The 21028-nt window shown below is 39.6% G+C and overlaps 2 protein-coding genes across 3 annotated transcripts in view; both read right to left on the minus strand.

The window, feature by feature from the left end:
- Positions 1-21028, minus strand: part of LOC309849339 (torsin-1A-interacting protein 2-like) — a 42311-nt gene that overhangs the window by 18244 nt on the left and 3039 nt on the right. The window contains exon 1 of one of the 2 annotated variants that reach the window (XM_082701749.1): positions 19142-19324. The exons of the other annotated variant lie outside the window; for it this stretch is intronic. The gene's annotated coding sequence lies outside the window, so the exon portion shown is untranslated. Of the gene's footprint in view, positions 1-19141; positions 19325-21028 lie in introns of those variants that run through there. 2 annotated transcript variants of the gene reach the window in all.
- Positions 439-19254, minus strand: LOC309849346 (torsin-1A-interacting protein 2). Its single transcript, XM_082701766.1, has 2 exons — positions 19138-19254; positions 439-5641 (listed from the first exon to the last, which is right to left on the minus strand). The coding sequence occupies exon 2, from the start codon at positions 4970-4972 to the stop codon at positions 4577-4579; it is 396 nt and encodes a 131-aa protein (XP_082557892.1). The 5' UTR covers positions 4973-5641; positions 19138-19254; the 3' UTR covers positions 439-4576.

Here is a 21028-nt window from a genome sequence, read left to right on the forward strand (position 1 = left end):
GAAGCTCAGCAGCTAAGGACAAAAGAGAATCAGTCAATTCAAGACAGTAATTTAGATATAAATTACTAACATGACTAACATGGCAGTCAGGGCCCAATAAATACATATTATCTTCTATTTTTAAACACTTTTTTTTTTTTAAAGATTTTATTTATTTGAAAGAGAGAACAAGACAGCAAGAGCAGAAGCACAAGCAGGGGGTGTGGGAGAGGGAGAAGCAGACTTCCTGCCGAGAGAAGGGAGTCCTGTGTGGAGCTCCATCCCAGGACTCTGGGATCATGACCTGGGCCGAAGGCAGATACTTAATAGACTGAGCCACCCAGGCCCTCCTGCTTTTGGTGTCATTTTAGGCTCTAGGGATAACAAGCAGGTATCCTGGCCCTAAAACGATTTATAATTCTGCTGTAGAGACAACATAAAAAACATACACAACAAAAATAATTGGTAACATTTATTGAGTGCCTTGTTTATGCCAACAGCATCCAAAGCACTTTATGTATTAATTCATTTAATCTTCACAACAGTCTTATGAGGTCTGGACCATTAATATTCTTACTATTTTACAGACAAGGAAACTGACAAACACAGAGCTTAAGAACCTTCCCCCAAAACACAACTAGTAAAGGCAGAGTCAGGATTGGAACACAATCTGACTGTGTGACCCAAGCTTTTACCCATGCCACACACACACACACACAAAAAAAAACCAGAAACAAAAAATGCCTATTGTAAACATAGTATAAAGAGCCTGGTGTCTAGTTCTGAACTGTGACTCTGGATCCTATGACCTGGCTCAACCTACACGTAATCTTTTTTTTTTTTTTTTTAAGATTTTATTTATTTATTTGACAGAGAGAAATCACAAGTAGATGGAGAGGCAGGCAGAGAGAGAGAGAGAGGGAAGCAGGCCCCCTGCCGAGCAGAGAGCCCGATGTGGGACTCGATCCCAGGACCCTGAGATCATGACCTGAGCTGAAGGCAGCGGCTTAACCCACTGAGCCACCCAGGCGCCCCACCTACACGTAATCTTAAAAGTTTTCTCAAACTGCTTGTTTTGGTGCTGCGGAAAGTCTCAGGTGATGTAGTAAATCACACAGCAATTACACCTCCTACAATAATGACTGTAAACGAGCCTGAGAAATGTGATAAGGATTTGCTTGGGGTCCTCCATCCCTGTAGACTTGTCTTTACACCTAAGACATACCGCTGGACTCAGCTACAGACTCCACCTCAGTTATCTTCCCTGAAAGGTACAGGTCCTTCGGTCCTTCATTGGAAGGGACTTAAGAAGTTTCCGGTAATTCAGCATCAAGCTCTAACAATTGGCTTTAATCCCTCTTTCTGCCTCATTCTCCTGTACCTTTTCTAGTTCTAAAGACTTACTACGCGCCCCAGGATTGGCATGCATTATCCCATTTCAAACCCCAGAGTAGGAGGTAGGTATTACTGCACTACCTATGTGGCAGATAAAGTAACTGGAGAGAGAGAGAGAGGTTAAAATGCCCAAAGTCATCTAACAGTACTAGAATTTGAAAATACACACAGGTCAGATGGTGGCAAGACCATTATTTTTCCTATATAATAAGCAGTTTTCAAGCTGTGTTCTCAGGACTTCGCAGACAATCCAGGGCCATCAGGGAAGACTGAAGAAAACAGGAGGGGTATGGTGCATCTCACTCTTACAGATAAGTGTAACCTGCTGTTTGCCACACATTCTTTGGATTCCATGGAATTCTTTTATGCCTCCCTGCTTGCGTGGGCTTCTTTCTCCTCCTATCACTTAAGAGATAATCTTAACTCAGTTACCCCCAATGCAGGAGAGCCTCCTCTTTAGTAAGGTTACTTCCTTCCCAGGTTACCCCAGCACATGTCTCTGAATATTCCACTCTCAGGTCTGCCATAAAATAACTGGAAGTGGTTTAACAGTCATTTAAAAAATGGCCACCAATACATGTAAGTAATAGTATCAATTCTGCCACAGTATGAAGATGATTAATATGGCTCATATAATCTAAAATAGCGGATAACCCTCTACAACATTTGTTTTGAGACTTAATTTTAGGAATATATTTATACTTTATAATTCACTATCTGGAACCATGAATTGGAACATTGTGGAGTATTTTAAGCCAAGTAAAGTCATACTAAGAAGACCAAAGCGGAAGAGCTACAAAGTCCCCTGGATTTTCTGCTTTGCTCCATTTTATGAACTCTGTCACACTGTTATTTCTGAGAGCTGACTGTGTAACACGTTATGCGATGATACAATCATGTCTGAAGGTATTCTTAAAGTAATTTTTAATATTTTTGACTCTTTTCTCCTGTCCATATACTCACAAAGCTCAGAATGACACCACACAGAACTACAGCAGTCCTGATTATTTTAATGAGAAACATGTGACTAATAATCTGAACTAGCACAGTCACCTACCGGCAGTCCTCCAGGAAACCTCTTTATGTGGTAGCAGCAAAGTACAAGAACTATCAACACCTTGTGGTATTAGGAGTACTCAGTTCCCATCCTTTGAAGCCAGATAACTAAACACCATGGAGGTGCTACTGTTGTACTTCTCGAAGTAGCCACAGAGCACCTGGGTAAGAATCTCCTGCACCACTACTTAGAAATGAAGATTCCAGGACCCTGTGAGCAACCTAAGGAATCAAAATTTCTCTAAGATCAAGAAATTTACATGTTTTGACAAACTCATCTAGGTACTGATTTGGAAATCAACAGGACAAATCCGTCTACTTTTTCTTAACTATTTAAAGGAAAGACTGGTTAAAACAATCTTTGGTTAAAACATTTTGCCGAGGGGCACGTGGGTGGCTCAGTGGGTTAAGCCTCTGCCTTTAGCTCAGGTCATAATTTCAGGGTCTTGGGATCGAGCCCCGCATCAGGCTCTCTGCTCAGTGGGGAGCCTGCCTCCCCCCGCCCTGCCTACTTGTGACCTGTCAAATAAATAAAAATCTTAAAAAAACAAAAAAACATTTTGCTGACTTAAAACTGCACGCATGTAGAGTGTTTTGGTCAGTATGTGTTTGAAAAAAACGTAGGGACCAATAATATTGGTCAAAAGCATTACCTCTAAGTAAATTTTCACTTTTTACAAAGAGCTTTAGTACCATAAAGGAGTTCGTAACCAAAGGTTAATGATAAACTAACTCGTCTTCACTCAGTTTAGCAGTCCACACAGTTTATTCCGCAGTAACAGGAGAGAACGTCCATTGCAACAGACATAAGGCAGATACAGGGTAGATCTCTGGGATACATCCTTTATACAGATGAACAAATAACTTTGGGTTTCACAACATGTGGCAGGCATGATTTGTTGCATACCAACAGCCATTCATTCCTCCCTTCTCCCTTCCTAAAAGGACCATGGTTTTATTAGGGGAGACTATGTGCCCTACCCACCCAAGCACTGCTAACCCCATTCCCCTTTGCCAGGTTCCCCCGGCTTATGAACCAGTACTTTCTAATGACACATAAGAAGAAATCTGTGAGGGACTTTTAAGATTTTTTTTCCCAAATAAAAGACACAGACTTGAAAGGCAAAAGCTTTTGCTTCCTACTTCCAGCCTTTGGGAATGAAATGTCTGAATAGCAACAGCCACACTTAGGCTCACCCAGGAAACAACTATAAGGACAAAAAAGCCACCATGATAAGGATCCCAGTGGCGAAGAACAGAGCGAGCCTGGGACCTTAGAACATTGTTGAGCTGCTACACAAGCAACGGGTTATCTAGAATCTTGGGCGGAATTTTAAAATTGTTCAGTGGCCTCTGAGATGTTTTCAACAGAAATTCTAAGTTTTCTCCTGTACTCTAAGTTCCATGATTCTCATCAAGTGAAGGCCAGCATGTGGTCAATGTCCAGCAAGACATTCTTAGTTCTCAGAAAGACGCTTCCTTTAGACTGTTCCTCTTGTCTGTGGAGTCAAGCTTGATAACCCCTTGCCACTTATCTCATAGCACAAATACTTTTCCATTTCCAGGGGAGTACATTCTAAGTTCACTCACCACTAAAACAGGACAGCCTTTGCTTATGTGGTGTCAAGTAAGTAAAGACAGTGGCATTTCTGCATGTTTTTGTGTATCTTATGTAGGTATTACCACTGGTTAATGTACAAGAGGTGGAATTTAGAACAATGCAGTTTCTAATCAAAGTATCTAGCTGTTTTACTGGAATCCTCTATAATCCAGCTTCAAAGTTGCTTTCCCACAAAAGTTACCACTAAAAGTATCATTATGGTACACACAGTACAGGGCCTCTCCTCCAAGACTATCCTGTCATATATCCATAGTAAGGCTGTGGAGCTTTTTAGGATGGGGAAGCTAATTCCAAAACATGGGGAACATAGATTAGACTGGTTCTAGATGAACAGCCCAACTGGAATACTGATTAAATTCATGCTGAACAAAGTATGTGTAGACAATGAGAATAGATCCAACAATTTAAGCAGTTCCCCAAGGTAGTGACAGTTTAGATCAGACTTAGAAAGGAGACATCTTCCCATTCTTCCTTGGGCTACTAGTACAAACTCTAGAGTCTCCATGATTTTGACTGCTTAAGAAGTTACTTGTTTTGGCCAAGTTTTTTGTTCAAGGTTTTGTCCGTTCTGGTCAAGATTAACTGCAATGCAGGGTTAAAGCCAGCTACTCTAGAGTCATGTATCCTTTTTCTAACCAGTGGAGGACCCAGAAGAAATGGGTGGCAAGCTTTTTCAAAGGTCCATCTGGTAAGATTTTGGGGAGCCCACTCAAGTGGGAAAGACCAAGGCAGAACAAGGCTTCTATTAGCAGGATTATCAGGGTAACATTCAGGGCAATAATCAGCTCTGTTAATGCGGTCTAAGAACACCTGGTAACATTCATTTTCAACAAGTTCAGTTTGGTACAACCAGTGGCCTAGTTCTAAACTAGGGAACCACTGTTGCCCACAGTCCGGGCAATGTGAATTATCTGAGAACATCTGGGCCTAGAGAGGTAACACAGAAACCAATGTAACAGTAAAAGGCAACAATGACAAAGAGAGATACCCAAATAACCAGTCCTAGTACAGGTCTGGTTGAGCAATTTCTCAGTCCAACCAACGATACTTGGCGACCGGAGTTAAATTTGGCTTGCACCTCCGTGCAATTCTTCAAGATTTCGTTGTCTATTTTTCACTCAACTGCAACTCAGTCTCTGAACTCACGGGCCGATCCGTCTAGTGTGATCAGTCACTCACTAGCTGCACAGATTCAGAATAGCTCCTTCAAATCCCAGTTTCTCGAGAAAAGACAGGGCTCTAGTCTAAATTGGTTATTTTTTCTTGTGTGTTATCAGCTGGTGGTGTCATGCAGAGGCACTTGGCTTACTCTGCTTTGCTGGTAAGTTATTATATCTGCTTGGTGAAACAGAGCAGCTGACAGGTCCAATGGGTCTTTTGTGGGCGCTGGCACTTGCCGTTGTAATACACGTACCCAAGTCTTAAGGCCTTGGCACTTTACAGCGATGTAGGGGGGTCAGGAAAACCTGGTAGAGTCCTCTTGAATGTGGATCCAATGAAGTCTTTCTTGGGAAGACCTTAATCAGGACCCAGTCACAGAGAAGTAGCTGATGCTGAGTTGGTTGAAGCCTCTGGGAATGCTTCACATACCTGTAAATGATAAAACTTCAGACGACTCATATGGGCTTTGAGTTGCTCATATTATTATTAGAAACATGCATTTGGAAATCAATTGGACCAGTCAAGGTGGATGAAAATTGTCTTGTGGGTCTTTTTATGACAATTTCATAGGGGTTCACAACAATTTATCCATTGGCAGTTAATCTTATGCGTATTTTGGGCACTAGGAATGGTTTTTTGGTTCACTTAGGATTCATACTAGATTGGGTGGCTCAGTCAGTTGGTTAAGCATCTGACTTCAGTTTAGGTCATGATCTCAGAGTCCTGGGATTGAGCCCCAGGTGGGGTTCCCTGCATCTCCCTCTCCCTGCCACGTAAGCACTCACACTCTCTAAGCCTCTCTCTGTCAAATAAATAAAATCTTTTTAAAAACTTCTGTACTAGCTTAAAATTTTTAGGGCTGTATTTCTTTCTTCTAAGTCCTTCTGCACTCCAGTAATCGTAAAGTCTGTATAATCATATTTTATCTAGTAAAACTTTGAGATTTCTTGTGTATCTTTTTTGTGAAATGGGTACCATATATGGTATTCCTGTAATGTGTGGACTAACATTAACAATGGTGACAGCTTTTCTATAATGTACTTTAATCCATCCAGGAAAATGCTTACAAAATCATCAGGAAATATTTTTAATAGCTAACTGTAGGAAGTTGGGAGGAAATCTTTCTGAAGGCTAAAAAAGAAACCAAGAGGGGTATGTCTCATTACCCTTATCTATCTTCATTATTATATTTAAGAAAGAAAGTAAGGTATAATCTTGAGCAGTAGTTCTGAGCAATTTTTGGAAAATATTTAGAAAATCAGTTGGAATTTGCAGGTGCTATCATCATTTTTATACTCCTTCATGACACTTAATATAACAAGTAAAAAAAGGTGGGGTTCTAGATGCATGAACAACTACATAGCCACCTCGGGAATGCTATAGATCAGAAAATGACATAAACCTTGCTTTTCTCCAGTGCTCTTTCTTGTGAATTCTGAGGCTTGATCCTGTGAAAGCATGCAGAGACACTGGGGAAGGCATAAGTGCTAAAACTGTATAAAGATTTGGCCTGAAAAGCAGCAGTGACAGCCTTAGTTGTGGTCAAAGCATTTTCCTTGCAGACCTTCAATAGTAGCTGTGACTGTCAGATTTTAAAATGAAAAAGTTTAAAAGGCAACCAAAGAGCCTCTGACAGTGCTGCAACACAGAGCTCCTATTCTGATGAGAGCCCAGGCTGAGGTGAGGCAGTCAGTGAAGGTACAGGAAGTATTTTCTGAGGTGAGATAACAATGCATGGGTGTGGGCCACCAACTCAGCTCCTCAGGCAAAGTGAACAGAAGGTGTGACAGGGTTCCTGACTTGATACCTTTGTTAGTGACAATACGGGGCATAAAAGATTTCCCGAGGGCCTACTGACAAGAGCCACCACAGTAGAAGTTTCAGTTGCTGAATTGGGAAATCTTCCATGTTTAGTACATGGCAAAGACAGATGATGAATAAAACCCACACAACCATGGGGTTCAACATAAAAGTTAGTAGTAAAGTTATATGGCTAAGTCTAACGTTGAAAAGATAAAGAATTTTGGATTTTTTGAGTGAAAGGGGGATATGCAATTGAAATCACAACAAGATACTATTTCACATCCACCAGACTGGCAAAAATTAACAAGGCTGACAACTGGGGCTGTGTATACTCTAGGCACAACCACCCTCAGGATTCCACATCTCCACTGGCAGTGGCAGAAGGGAGTCCTAACGCTCCAAATACTCAGAATAAACCCACCTTTCCCCCAACTTTTATCTCTCCAACTTCAACAGTCAACAAAGCATTAGAGCTCCAAATACTCCTCAATTAAGAGAATTCTAGTGTTCCTACGTTTCAGACGAGACAGCCCCTCCCCTGGTCCTCTAAAAACCACTATGGGCAAGTGTCAAAAGGGGACCCCAAAGCACTAAGCTTACATTAAGATTACTTGCCACCATCCTCCTTGCTCACTCTTAGCCTTACCACTAACGGATGAGTGAAGAGGGCCTCTTGAAAATGGTCCCCGCGTTATCCTCAAACCCCACCCCACGCCCACTCACAGCTTCACTACCCCTGATGGCCGACCAATCTCATCATACTGTATCTCTGTTTCTACTGACCACTAAGCGAAGCCCAGGGCTTCCTGGTTGTACCTCATCCCCTTAATCTCTAATCCCCATATACGGCCAAGAGCAGCCAAGGTAACATCCCCTTTTCCTTGCCTTATGTTTTCCATTTTGATATATTAAATATTTCAGCTCTTTGTTTCTACGAAAATATACACTCCTTGAGAATAGCGCTTTTTGTCTTTATTTACTGTTGTACATGACCAATAAACATAGAAAGAACAAAAAATCGAATGTGAATCCTTATACCATAGAAGCATAAATTAGTACAACCATTTTTGGAATTAATTTGGCATTATCTAGTACAACGGAACATATACGTGCTTCCTATAACTCAGTAATTCCACTCAAGTATATACCCTAGAAAATTTGCACATTTGTGCTTAAACATGTGAATGAAAATATTCATGGTAGTACTACGTGCAGTAACAAAACAGGCAAAATGGCCATGAACACTAAAATGGATAAATAAATCGAGGTACAGGCATACCTCATTTCATCGCACTTTCCTTTACTGTGCTTCCTAGATACTGTATTTTCAAAACATGAAGGTTTGTGGCAACCCTGCATCACCAAGTCTGTCTGCACCATTTCTCCAACAGTATTTGCTTGCTTTGTATCTCTGTGTTACATTTTGGAAATTCTCACAGTATTTCAAACTTTGCCATTATTAATTATATTTGCTACGGTAATCTATGATCAGTGATCTTTGATGTTATGACTGTTACTGTTTTAGGGTATCTGAGACCATACCCATAGAAGACTGTGAACTTAATAAACGTCTTGTGTTCTAACTCACTAACTTGCTCCCCTGACTCACTGTTCCCCCATCTCTCCCCCTCTCCTCGGACCTCCCTATTCAGAGACACAACAGTACTGAAATTAGGCCAATTAATAACACTACAATGGGCCCTAAATGTTCAAGTCAGAGAAAGAGCTGCATGCCTCTCACTTTAAATCAAAAGCTAGAAATGATTACACTTAGTGTGAAAAGCATGTCCAAAGCTGATAGGCTGAAAAATAAGGCCTATTGCCCCAAACAGCTGAGCTGTGAATGTGAAGGAAAAATTCTTGAGGGAAATTAAAAGGGCTGCTCCAGTGAACACACACATGATAACAAAGTGAAACAGCCTTCTTGCTGATATGGGGAAAGTTTAAATGGTTTGGTTTGAAGATCACACCAGCCACAACATTCCCCTAAGCCTAAACCTAATCCAGAGCAAAATCCTCTCTTGAATCCTACACAGTCTGAGAGACAGGAGCAAGCATAGCAGAAAGCAGAAATCTGAAGCCAGCAGAGGTTGGTTCATGAGGTTTAAAGAAAAGAAGCGGTCTCCGTAACATAGTAACAGTGCAAGGTAACACAGCAGGTGCTGAAGGAGAAGCTGCACATGGTCTGGAAGATCTAGCTAACTTACTGAATGAAGGTGGTTACACTAACAGCAGATTTGCAATGTAGATTAAAGCAGCCTTCTACTGGAATAAGATGCGATCTGGGACCTTCAGAGCTAGACCGAAGAAATCAATGCCTGTCTTTAAAGGACAGGCGACTCTAGTTAGAAGCTAATGCAAAGGCGACTTTTAAGTTGAAGCAGCCACTGCTCATTCCAAAAATCCCAAGGCCCTTACTAATGATGCTATATCTACTCCGCCTGTGCGCTAGAAATGGAAAACAAAGCCTGAATGACAGCACATCTGTTTACAACATAGTTTACTGAATATTTTAAACCCACTTTTGAGGTCTACTGCTCAGAAAGAGATTTCTTTCAAAATACTCCTGCTCCTTTAACAACGCACCTGGTCACCCAAGGGCTCTGAGGGAGGTGTACAAGGAGATTAATGTTGCTTTTGTGCCTTCTAACACAATGTCCATTCTGCAGCCCACGAATCAAGGAGTAACAGACTTTCAAGTCTTACTACTTCTGAAATACGGCTATGGCTGCCACTGGAGAAGGATTCCTTTCATGGATCTGGGCAAAGTAAACTGAAAACTTTCAGGAAATGATTCACCATTTTAGATGCCATTAAAAATATTCCTGATTCACGGGAAAGGGCCGAAATCAACATTAATAGGATGCTGGTAGAAACAGATTCCAATCCTTATAGATGACTGAGGGGTTCAAAACGTCAGTCGGAGGAAGTAACTGCAGATACGATGGAAATTGCAAGAGAACTAGAATTAGGAGTCAAACTGAAGAGGTGAGTGAATTGCTTTCATTTCAATGGATGTGAAGTTGATTCTTATGGATGAGCAAAGAAAGCAGTTTCCTGAGATGGTATCTATTCTTGAAGATGCTGTGAAGACTGTTGAAATGACAACAAAAAAGTTAGAGTATTACATAACTTCGTTGATAAAGCAGTGGCCAGATTTAAGAGGATTGAGTCCAGTTTTAAAGAAGTTCTACTGTGGGTAAAGAAGTTCTACTGTGGGAAAGTGCTGTCAAACAGAATCACACGCCATATGGAAATCATTCATAAAAGGAAGACCCAACTGATGCCCCAAACTTCACTGTTGTTTTATTTTAGGAAATTGCCACAGCCGCCCCCCCCCAGCCTTCAGCAACCATCACCCTGGACAGTCAGTAGCTATCAACATTAAGCTAAGACCCTCCACTCATTAAAAGCTCAAATAACGGTCAGCATTTTTTTAGCAATAAATTATTTTTTAAATTAAGGTATATACATTTTTAAAAAAACACAATGCTACTGCACAATTAATGTACTACAGTACAGCGTAAACAGAATTTTTAGGTACTTTGACTTGACTCCCTTTACTGAGATACTTGCTTTACTGCAGTGATGAGGACAAAAAACCCTCATTATGGCTACACAGTGGAATACTGTACATACAGACACAGATGAAACTCAAGAATATTAAGCTAAAAAAATTAAAAGTAGCAGAACACCCCATCCCACCCACCCATACACTTACACAGTTTGCATTTACATTAAATTTCAATATATTATCTAGGAATATTCAATAAAACTATAAAAGAATGAACGATAAGCAAAGGACAACCATTACCTTTGATGGGAGAGGAAAGGGGATAGGGCTGGGGAGGGCATATTAAAAGCACTTCAGGGACGCCTGGGTGGCTCAGTTGGTGAAGCAGCTGCCTTCGGCTCAGGTCATGATCCCAGCGTCCTGGGATCGAGTCCCGCATCGGGCTCCTTGCTCGGCAGGGAGCCTGCTTCTCCCTCTGCCTCTGCCTGCCATTCTGTCTGCCTATGCTCGCTCTCTCCCCTCTCTCTCTGATAAATAAATAAAATCTTAAAAAATAATAATAATAATAATAAAAGCACTTCAAAGATAATAATTTCGGGGGATGGGCAGATGGTGTAACTGGGTGATGGACATTAAGAAGGGCACGTGATACAATGAGCACTGGGTGTTAGATGAGACTGATGAATCAGTAAACTCCACCTCTGAAACTAATAATACACTGTATGTTAGTTAACTGAATTTTTTAATTTTTTTAAATTTTTTAAAAAGATTAATTTTTTTTTAACTCAGTGGAGGTATGAGGTTCATTGCATCACAATTGTAATGGCTTACAGAATCTCTATTCAATATGTTATAATTTTAAAAAACTACTAGTAGAGTGGAAATAGCAATGGGCTAGAAAGAGAGATTTAGCAAAACCAGAATTCCATATTGTGGACAAGGAAGAGCAGCAGTAGTTACTTTGCCCAGAGGGTAAGATAAAAAGGATAAAAGCCTACAGAAGGATACAGATGTGGGCACCTGGGTGGCTTAGTCTGTTAAACATCTGCCTTCAGCTCAGGTCATGATCCCAAGGTCCTGGGATGGAGCCTGCTTCTACTTCCCTCTGCCACCCCCTCCTGGTTGTGTTCCCTCCCTCCCTCAAATAATTTTTTTTTTATAGGAAGGATACAGATCATCATTTTTCTCATAAAATTGTAAGCAACTACCTCTTCATAGAAATAAAAGAAGCCTACCTGGTGCTGGTGTGGAAAAGAAAGCTCATCTAAGCATATTCCCATAAAGGCATGCATCTGTGTGCAAGGATTTTCACATGGTGCCTTTGTGCTAAATTAGAAAAAAGAACTCTTCTTCCAAGTAAGCTGTAGCCCAGAGAACCTCACGTAGCCCGGTATTCCACAGTAATCCTTTGTCAGTGAGATAATAAGGCTGACTAACAATAACTAACACCAAGTACCACTACTCATTCTAAGCACTTTACATATATTATCTCATGTAATCCTTACAATAATCAATTTTATAGTTAAGGAAACAGAGGTTGAGCAACTTGCAAAGGTCACAGGTCACTGCAGAGAAATCAGTATCTGAATCCAGGCAGACTGGTTCCAGAGCCTGTATAACTTAAATACCAAAGATAGTACCTTTTTTTTTTAATTACATAAATGATGTTTATTTGATTTTTTAAAAATTAACATATAATGTATTATTTGCTTCAGGGGTACAGGTCTATGAATCATCAGTCTTACACAATTCATAGCACTCACCATAGCACATACCCTCCCCAGTGTCCATCACCCAGCCACCCTATCCCTGCCCCCAACGCCCCCGCAACCTTCAGTTTGTTTCCTGAGATTAAGATTCTCTTAAGGTTTGTCTCCCTCCCGGGTCCCATCTTCTTTCATTTTTTTCCCTCCCTTCCCCCCATGACCTTTTTGAAGCAGAAACAGTTAAGCTTTAAAAAACCCCTTCACAAACTGTTTGCTACTCTTCAATGGTGCGGATGGAGAAAATCACCTACCACAATTTTCCATTTCCAGACAAAAAGATCTAGGATAGGTTTAGGGAGTCCTGAATCCCGTGAAATTACATCAGGATTTTTTATGTACACTTGTGCTTTTTTTCTGGAAAGAGAACAGATACTTTTAAACTCCCCAAAACCATTAGGTTGTTAATGGTTCCTAATCATTTTACTACCAAATGTAATTTGTATTCCAGCACATCCCTCCTCAGACCTCATTTTGGAAGGATGTTTAAACAATGAGCATTCTTCCAATAATTTCATTTTCTCATTTTTTTAATTAATCAGATGTCTGCCAATGTCAATCTGCCAATCAAAACTTCAAAGAAGATAATTATTGTTACTAGCCCTAGTTTAGAAATTTTCAGTATTTTAAATTGCAGATAAATATTCAAAATGCCTCTATCATACAGTTGCAAAGAGTTACATATTCTGGATTTGTTTCCTTCCTCAACATGTTATTAGCTTATGTTAAAAGGAGTTCATTTAAAGTAAATATATGATTACTACTTGGCTTGTAGAAATGCTGAAAATACCTTGACAACCACCATTTCTCTACTGATTAAACATAATTGTTTAAGTTACCAAGGGAACTAACCATGTAGTTGGCTCAACACCAAGTACTATAGATATATAAAGAAAACTCTTACAGGACTTCCAGATGTCCAGGGAATCCAGATTGGAAACAATGCTTTGGGTAAAGGTTAAAAGTCTTCAGATGGATATTAAAAGACTGTACGTAGAGTTTATAGGAAATTCTGGAAGACCCACAGAAGCAGAAAGGTTTTCAAACCTTTTAATCAGCAACAGTGGGTAAAAACCAAAGTTTAAAGAGTTTCTCTACTACACAAATGCTATACAAGAGGAAAACAAAAAGCAGGTTTTTCTGTGTGTAAGGACTACAATAAAGTTAAGATCGATTCTTCGTGAAACTTTGGAGACAATTTAGAAAATAGCACTTTAACTGCAAAATGAAAATGCTATTCTAACCCACTGAAATCTGTATCTACTAATAACGGCACCTTAATACACATTAAATATTTATCTTTCCTAAATATTCTATTTCATTCTTTGTTATTTCCTGAATGTCTGTTAGTAAGCAAGCTCAAATCTGCCTTTGTCAGACAAAAATTCTCTTGTTCTTTTTATGGTAGGATAATGTAAGTCTCAGACTGAGTCAGGATTGGGGTGACTTCTCCAGGCAAACATATTCCTTAGAATTCAGCCTCTACTAACTCTTTATATAATATGTAAAATCAGAAGACAAATATACAGAAAAAATATAAAAATAGAAATTAAACCATGAGTTCCCATTTTAATTATTTTCTTCCATGGAGTATTACATTCTAAGGTTAACCAATTTAAAAAAAAATACCTCTTTTTTATATGAGACAATTTCTCTGATAAGTTTCATACACAAATCCAAACCATTCAAGTTTCCTATTTTGTAAGTAGTTTGGAATTTATAGACAGGAGATTAAGGAGTATGGGGATAAACAGGAATGTTCTTTTTAAATTCTCATAATCTAAAATAATTGTGTTAAATATATCATGAAAATAAATGCTCCTTAGAAAGTCTTCAGACTGTTTTGTGAGAAACTGTTTCTAATTTGGCAGAGCTAGAATCGGTGAGAAAAGACAATCAGCACAGATTGTGTCAATCTTCAGCACAACTTACCACATACACTGTTCCCTGTTATGAAGAACACATGAGCCAAACAAACAAACAAAAAAACAATCCTAAGTTAGAAAACAGCTGCCTCTCACTCCAGCAACTGACAGACAAAAACAGGTTTAAGAGGCCTGCAAGCATACCCTAAAACAGAACAGCTGCTTTAGACGTTTATGCATACATTTCAATTGACCTTGCCGTAATGGCCCAAAAGTTATGGTTCAAATTCAAACACCAACAGTAAAATCTTTAAGGTTAATACACAACTTCCAATAGTGGGACCTAGGGCCAAGTTCGGGTATTTCTATTCTTATACGTAGGCTATTTGTGTCTGTGTTTAAAACTAAATTTCTGGGACGCCTGGGTGGCTCAGTGGGTTAAGCCGCTGCCTTCAGCTCAGGTCATGATCTCGGGGTCCTGGGATCGAGTCCCGCATCGGGCTCTCTGCTCAGCAGGGAGCCTGCTTCCCTCTCTCTCTCTCTCTGCCTGCCTCTCCATCTACTTGTGATTTCTCTCTGTCAAATAAATAAATAAAATCTTTAAAAAAAAAAATAAATAAAAATAAAACTAAATTTCTAAGTCTTGCCCACTCCTCTGGACCATATTTATGGTCATAATATGCCAGTATTATTCTCTATCTCGTAAAAAAACTAAAATCTTAAATAAAAAAACCAAGAAACTAACATTGATACAAGTCAGTTAACTAAACTACAGACTTTTCAAATTTCACCAGTTTCTCCACTGATGTCCTTTCTCTGTTCCAGATCCGATCTGGGATCTCAAATCACATTTAGTTGTTAATTCTCCTGAATCTCTAAACTGTGACAGTCTCTTAGTCTTTACAGTTTCTTTTGTCTTTTGTGAACTTACTTGTCTTTGGGACCTTGATACTTCTGAAAAGTAACTGTCACTTATTTTGTAGAATGATCCTCAATTTGGGTTTGTATAATGTTTTCTCGTAACATTTCTCATGCATTTTTGGCAGCAGTATCACCAAAGAAATGATGTTGTATCCTTCTAACTGCATCATATCACTGAGTTCATGATGTCCATGTCCTGCTACTGGTGATGTTAACTTCTATCATTGGGTTAATATGGTATCTCCAATGCCAAGTTACTACTTTTCCTTTCCAGCTGTAATTATCTTGAGAGAGTTTTTCAGAACATTCAGATATCCTGATTTTCCTCAAACTTCCATCCACTAGCATTATAAGTGAATTCTGTCTGTAGTAATTACTACAAGGGCACCTGGGTGGCTCAGTGGGTTAGGCCTCTGCCTTCGGCTTGGATAATGATCTCGGGATCCTGGGATGAGCACCCGCACTGGGCTCTCTGCTCAGCGGGGAGCCTGCTTCCTCCACTCTCTCTCTGCCTGCCTCTCTTCCTGCTTGTGATCTCTCTCTGTCAAATAAATCTTAAAAAAAAAAATTACTCCAGTGCTGTATGCCTGTTGATTTTCTACTTCCTGCTTTTCATTCATTTCATTCATTGGACTTCTTCAGTTAAGAAAGAGTTGTCCCTTTTCCTGTTTGTTTACTCAACTATACCCATTCAACATGGATACTTAACTTCGTTCCCTGACTTAAAATTCAATACTACCATTATTCATTTTGTTGCTCAAATTGTTCCAACTTTGGCCAATTTGAAGGTCCTTCAAGTTGGTTCCCATGTCCTTCCAACAAGCCTCTACATTTTTTTGAGCATTTCCTTAATTTGAAGCACAAGATGTTCTAGGCTCCCTGCTTCAGCCCTGGGATCAACAGTGTTTCAAAAAAAAATCCTCCGTCCTTTTAGCAAAAGATAGTGCTTAAACCAAAGTTTCACTGTCAAATCAACAAGTTGGATAGCCACCACTATTTGTTTCCTTACTAAATTCATTAGCTGGGAATCATTAGCGTCATCTTGGAGCGTATTAGAAATGCAAATTCTTGGACCTGACCCCAGAGCTACTTTAACCAGAGTATTTGAGAGGCTGGTGCAGGCTATGTTTTAAGAGGTTTGCCAAAAGATTCTAATGCTTCACTATGAAGTTTGAGAAACACTACTTTGGAGAAGATTTCTTTTAGTGTAGACCCTATGTTTAATAAACAAGGGAAAATTTACTCTTAGTAACTAACCTTGTATATAAATCATACTTTTACTGACACAGCTAATAAAACCATAGGTGAATGCTTCACTTGTTCAGACAGTCTACACTTCCCTACTCTTCACTATTTTCCTATAAAAAGTTTTTTAAAGTGGTTACAGTAATTACAGATACTGTTATACTTTTATACAAAGAAGTTTTAAGTCAGCCTCCGGGATCAATTCCTGCTTACATATACGACCTAACTTCCATACACTGAAGGTACGAAGATAAAGCCCTTGCAGCACTGTACTCTAAAGTCAGACTGCCTGGGCCTGCACAGTTGTTGGTGAACTCCTCTCTATGTTTTCTGTTTTCTTAACCACAAAAAGGAGTAACACTACCTAGAAAGAAGAGGAACTGAGGGTTAAAAAGATAATGTACCGGGGCGCCTGGGTGGCTCAGTGGGTTAAGCCTCTGCCTTCGGCTCAGGTCATGATCTCAGGATCCTGGGATCAAGCCCCGCATCGGGCTCTCTGCTCAGAGAGCCTGCTTCCTCCTCTCTCCTCCTGCTTTCTCCTCTCTCTCTGCTTGCCTCTCTGCCTAGTTGTGATCTCTCTTTCTCTGTCAATAAATAAAATATTAAAAAAAAAAAAAAAGAAAAAGATAATGTACCACACTTGCCACTATGAGGACACAAAAGAAGCCCTCCAAAACTATTGTTTTGAACTTGGGCTAAAATAAAGTTCTGCTGTTTCTTCACTAGTAGATCAGAATAAAGGCAGACCCAGAGAGCTCTATCCATATAAAACTCTCAGAAGTTAACAAACCGATCTTTCAAATTTGACTTTTTTGTAAAAAGGTTATTATATTTACATTACGTATACCTATGGTGAAGGGCTAAAGGAATATATTTAAAAAAAAAAAACAAAAACAATTTGATCTGTTGAGGTAGTGGAATTATAGGTGAATTTTCTTCCTGTTTTGTTATCAAAATCATGGACCAACTCCCTTAGTGTTAGTAGCCCAATTAGTATTACCAGTTCCCATCTATTGAGTCCTTAAACTATCCTATTTAATACTCCAAATAACTCTATGAATCTCAATTTTGGAGATGAGGAAAAGAGCTCAGAGCAATACAGCAATCTGCCCAAGTCACACAGTGACAGAACAGGAATTCAAACTCAGCTCTGACTCCAAACTCAGTCATGATCAATGATGGGGACAATCATTCTTTATTCACAAAAAGCTTGAGGGGCGTCTGGGTGGCTCAGTGGGTTAAAGCCTCTGCCTTCTGCTCAGGTCATGATCCCAGGGTCTTGGGATCTAGCCCCACATCGGGCTCTCTGCTCAGCGGGAAGCCTGCTTCCCCCTCTCTCTGCCTACTTGTGATCTCTGTCTGTCAAGTAAATAAATAAAATCTTTAAAAAAAAAAAGGCTTGATTTGCTGTGCAAAACTTAAAAGTGTAGTCACTGTATGGACTTCCGTCTTGTGGGACACAATAGTAGTCATAAGATGTAAAACACTAATGAGATTTTAACACAAATTCTATATGCAAAATGAGACAAGCAAACTTCCCGTCAGGAAATTCAAATGGAGCTTCAGAGAAAGGTGGAGTTCCACGGTATACAGTTTAAAATGATGTCTCAGGCAAAAATGAATTACATACAAGACACAGGACATTACTAAAATACTCCCAAATCCTCAAGTATTATTAGCTAAATTTGTAAGTTACTCTATTCATAAGTTACAGGAGCTCTCTGGCTAGTATTTTCTCTAAGGTAGCAAGGAAGATACGTGAAATAGAACTTAAGTGAGTCACTCATGGTTATGTGATGAACCAGCAGTGAAACTGGTAATCAGGTTGTGGACTCTGCCTTCAACATAATAAAAAAATTACTGAGGAGAGGATCTCAAAGTTTCCGTAGCAAGTACCAGTTTTTCAAACCGTTGTAATCCACAAAGGTGCTTCCAAGGGCATTTTTAGTTCTTCTACAATGAAGTTCCTTTTTTTCATTAAATGATTTTCCACTAGCCATGTATATGCTAATCATGTACTTAAAAAATAAAGCTTATAAATATGGGTAGATTCCATGGCCCTAAATATTTTCCCTGCCCCCCAACAGCCCCAATTCTTTAAAAAAAAAAAAAAAAAAAAGGAACAAGTAAAGGGTTTCTCATACAGATCAAAAATAAAATGTTTTAAAACTCAGAGACAAGTAAAACTGAAACAAAAGCAGTATGTAGAATCAGATTAAGAAAACTCCATGTAGAAAGTCTAACAAGCCTGACTGGTAGAACACTATACAGTTTCCTGAAAGAAGAAAAAGGGGTAAACTTTCACAATGGGTATAAAATGCAACTGAGAAAAAAATATGTATGTACATATATAATATATAAACAAAATAATAAATGTAGGTTCTTACCAAAACTTCAAACTTAGCCTTTTTTTTTTTAGCACCATTAAGGCTAAAAAAGGTGGTGGTGGGGGGAGAGTACTGTTTTATAGGATAAAGATGACGACGAATAATGAGACCCTGTTAGGCATGCAGGTAAAGAGTGTAATCTCCATCTGCACTGGCCGATTTCCCGTTTATATTTTGAGACTTACAGAATTCTACTTCTCGTCTCAAAGTCCAAACCAAACAATTATCCCCACCTTAATTTGTTTAATGTTCGTAAGATTTGATTTCTCTTTACTCCAAAACAAAAATATGCCCCCAAACTGCTCCGCTTAAGGTTTTTTGCAGTACGGGGTGGGGGTGGGGAGGGATTATTTCAGAAAAATCTCTCCAAAGGAGATATCAGATCAAATATTAGCACACGGAAAAGTTGTATGTACATTTTACTTACTTACAAATTCTAGCTGGGTCTTAAACTGTGAACTGTCAACGTCAGGGGAGCCCTTCGGGTGTTCTTTCCGCTCCACGACGCCGCCGGGCTGCACCCCTGCTCGGACGCGGCCGATCAGAACGTCTTCCCAGCCCCGGTCCACGTGACACGACCTCCGCGGGGAGGGGAGGAGCCCGCGGAATGCTGGGACTGGTAGTCGGCCCGCCCCTCCTCCTTCTCAGGACGCGCCCCCCTTCCTCCATTCTCCTCCCACCCGCCAAAGCCCGGGCTAGAGGTGTGGCGAGTGCGCCCCACAGAGCCGCCCGGGACCAGCTCCCCTGCAATCCCACAGGAAGGCACCCATCTCTGCAAGACGAGCACAGACTCTAGCCCTTATAAATTTACAGGCTGAAACAACCCATGGCACCAACTCTGTGAGGAGCACTACCCAGTAATGGCAAGCACCAGGCAGACGTGACTTGGAACCTCTGCTAGGTGTGTGTCCGCAAACGAGAGCTTAATCCAAACCTCAGTTTGCTTGTGTCAAATGGGGGCAAGGCTCTTACATACATACCTCATAAGGTTATAGTAAGCAAACGTGCTAATTAACGAACGTAACGGTATTTGCTAAATGACAGTAGTAAATTTTTAAAAATAGCTATTATCTTGATTAATTATATAAATGTTAAGATTGAGAGACAGCAAGGAATTTACGCTAGAACACATGATCAGCCAGGGGCAGCCAAGGAAGTCTAAAATTCCTGTTCCTGATCAACACCAATTCAAAACAACGCAAAGAAATCCCTCTTAAAGCTCACTCTTCCTTATTTTTTCCTCGTAACATTTCTGACCAAGACACTATTTTACTTACTTTGATTTTTATCTGACTCCCATAGAATATAAATTCCAACGCAGGGTTGGTTGTATTTTAGTCTAGTCTTTCACTGCTTTATCCCCAGAACCTAGAGCTGGGTTTGTCTAGTACAGAGCAGAAGCTCAAGTATTTATTTGGTTAATGATTCTTCATGTAGTGGTGATTTTGGGTGCCTTCATCTCTCATTCTTTCTGCTGAAATCACAGAAACACTGTGATTTGGGAACATTCCTAGATGCTGCAATTTCTAATTCAACAAAGAATAAGTATTATATCCCACTTACTTCCTTTAACTTTTTTAAATTTCAGTATAACATTTCCAGCTAGACACTTTCATTTGTATTAAGTCTTTAAAATATTTTTCCTTTTACTTGTGAGAATGGGGAATGAATGGAGTAAGCTACTATTTCTTTAGTTACTTTCTGAATATTTTAAATCTTTAACTTGTAACAATGTTGCTTTTTTAAGATACAAAGTTCTTTCCCTACTGACCAGAAATGTGATTATGCACAAAGAACTGATAGATGCTTTCTCAGTAAATAACTGGATTTCTGCTTACCCTAAACAAAAAACTCTGGTACAAAAATTATATTATTTTTAAATGTTTCTTTTAGAACAGCTGCTTTAGAAATCCAGTGTCAACAACACTAGACTTCTAGACCTAGGCATGAGAGCTAGGTATATAAATAGATGCCAGTCATTTAATCTGAATTTTAATTTTTTGTGTATGTCTTTCTCCAAATAAATGGCAAATTCCCTAAGGATAGAGAATACACATTAATTTAACCCATACATTTACCAAACGTCTATTCTGTGACAATATGGATGTTTGATAAATATGTAAATTAAATTCTTTGTTAGAATCATTTCTTCTCTTACCTGTCTTTTCCTGTGATCCACTGAATTCCTCTATATATCTCAATATATTCCTCTATATTTTCCTGTGATCTCACTGAAGTAACTGTCTAACCTCCAGAGCTCAGGTTCCATCTTGGCATCAGTGACCCAGCAAATCCCTTACACTATTGGCTATGAATCT

This window comes from Mustela nivalis (assembly GCF_964662115.1).
Source record: "Mustela nivalis genome assembly, chromosome: 16".
In the NCBI taxonomy this organism is placed as follows: Eukaryota; Metazoa; Chordata; class Mammalia; order Carnivora; family Mustelidae; genus Mustela; species Mustela nivalis.

Coding starts and splice junctions, on each gene's coding strand:
- LOC309849346 (XM_082701766.1), bottom strand. CDS start 4,972: ATGTTCTCAGATAATTCACATTGCCCGGACTGTGGGCAACAGTGGTTC.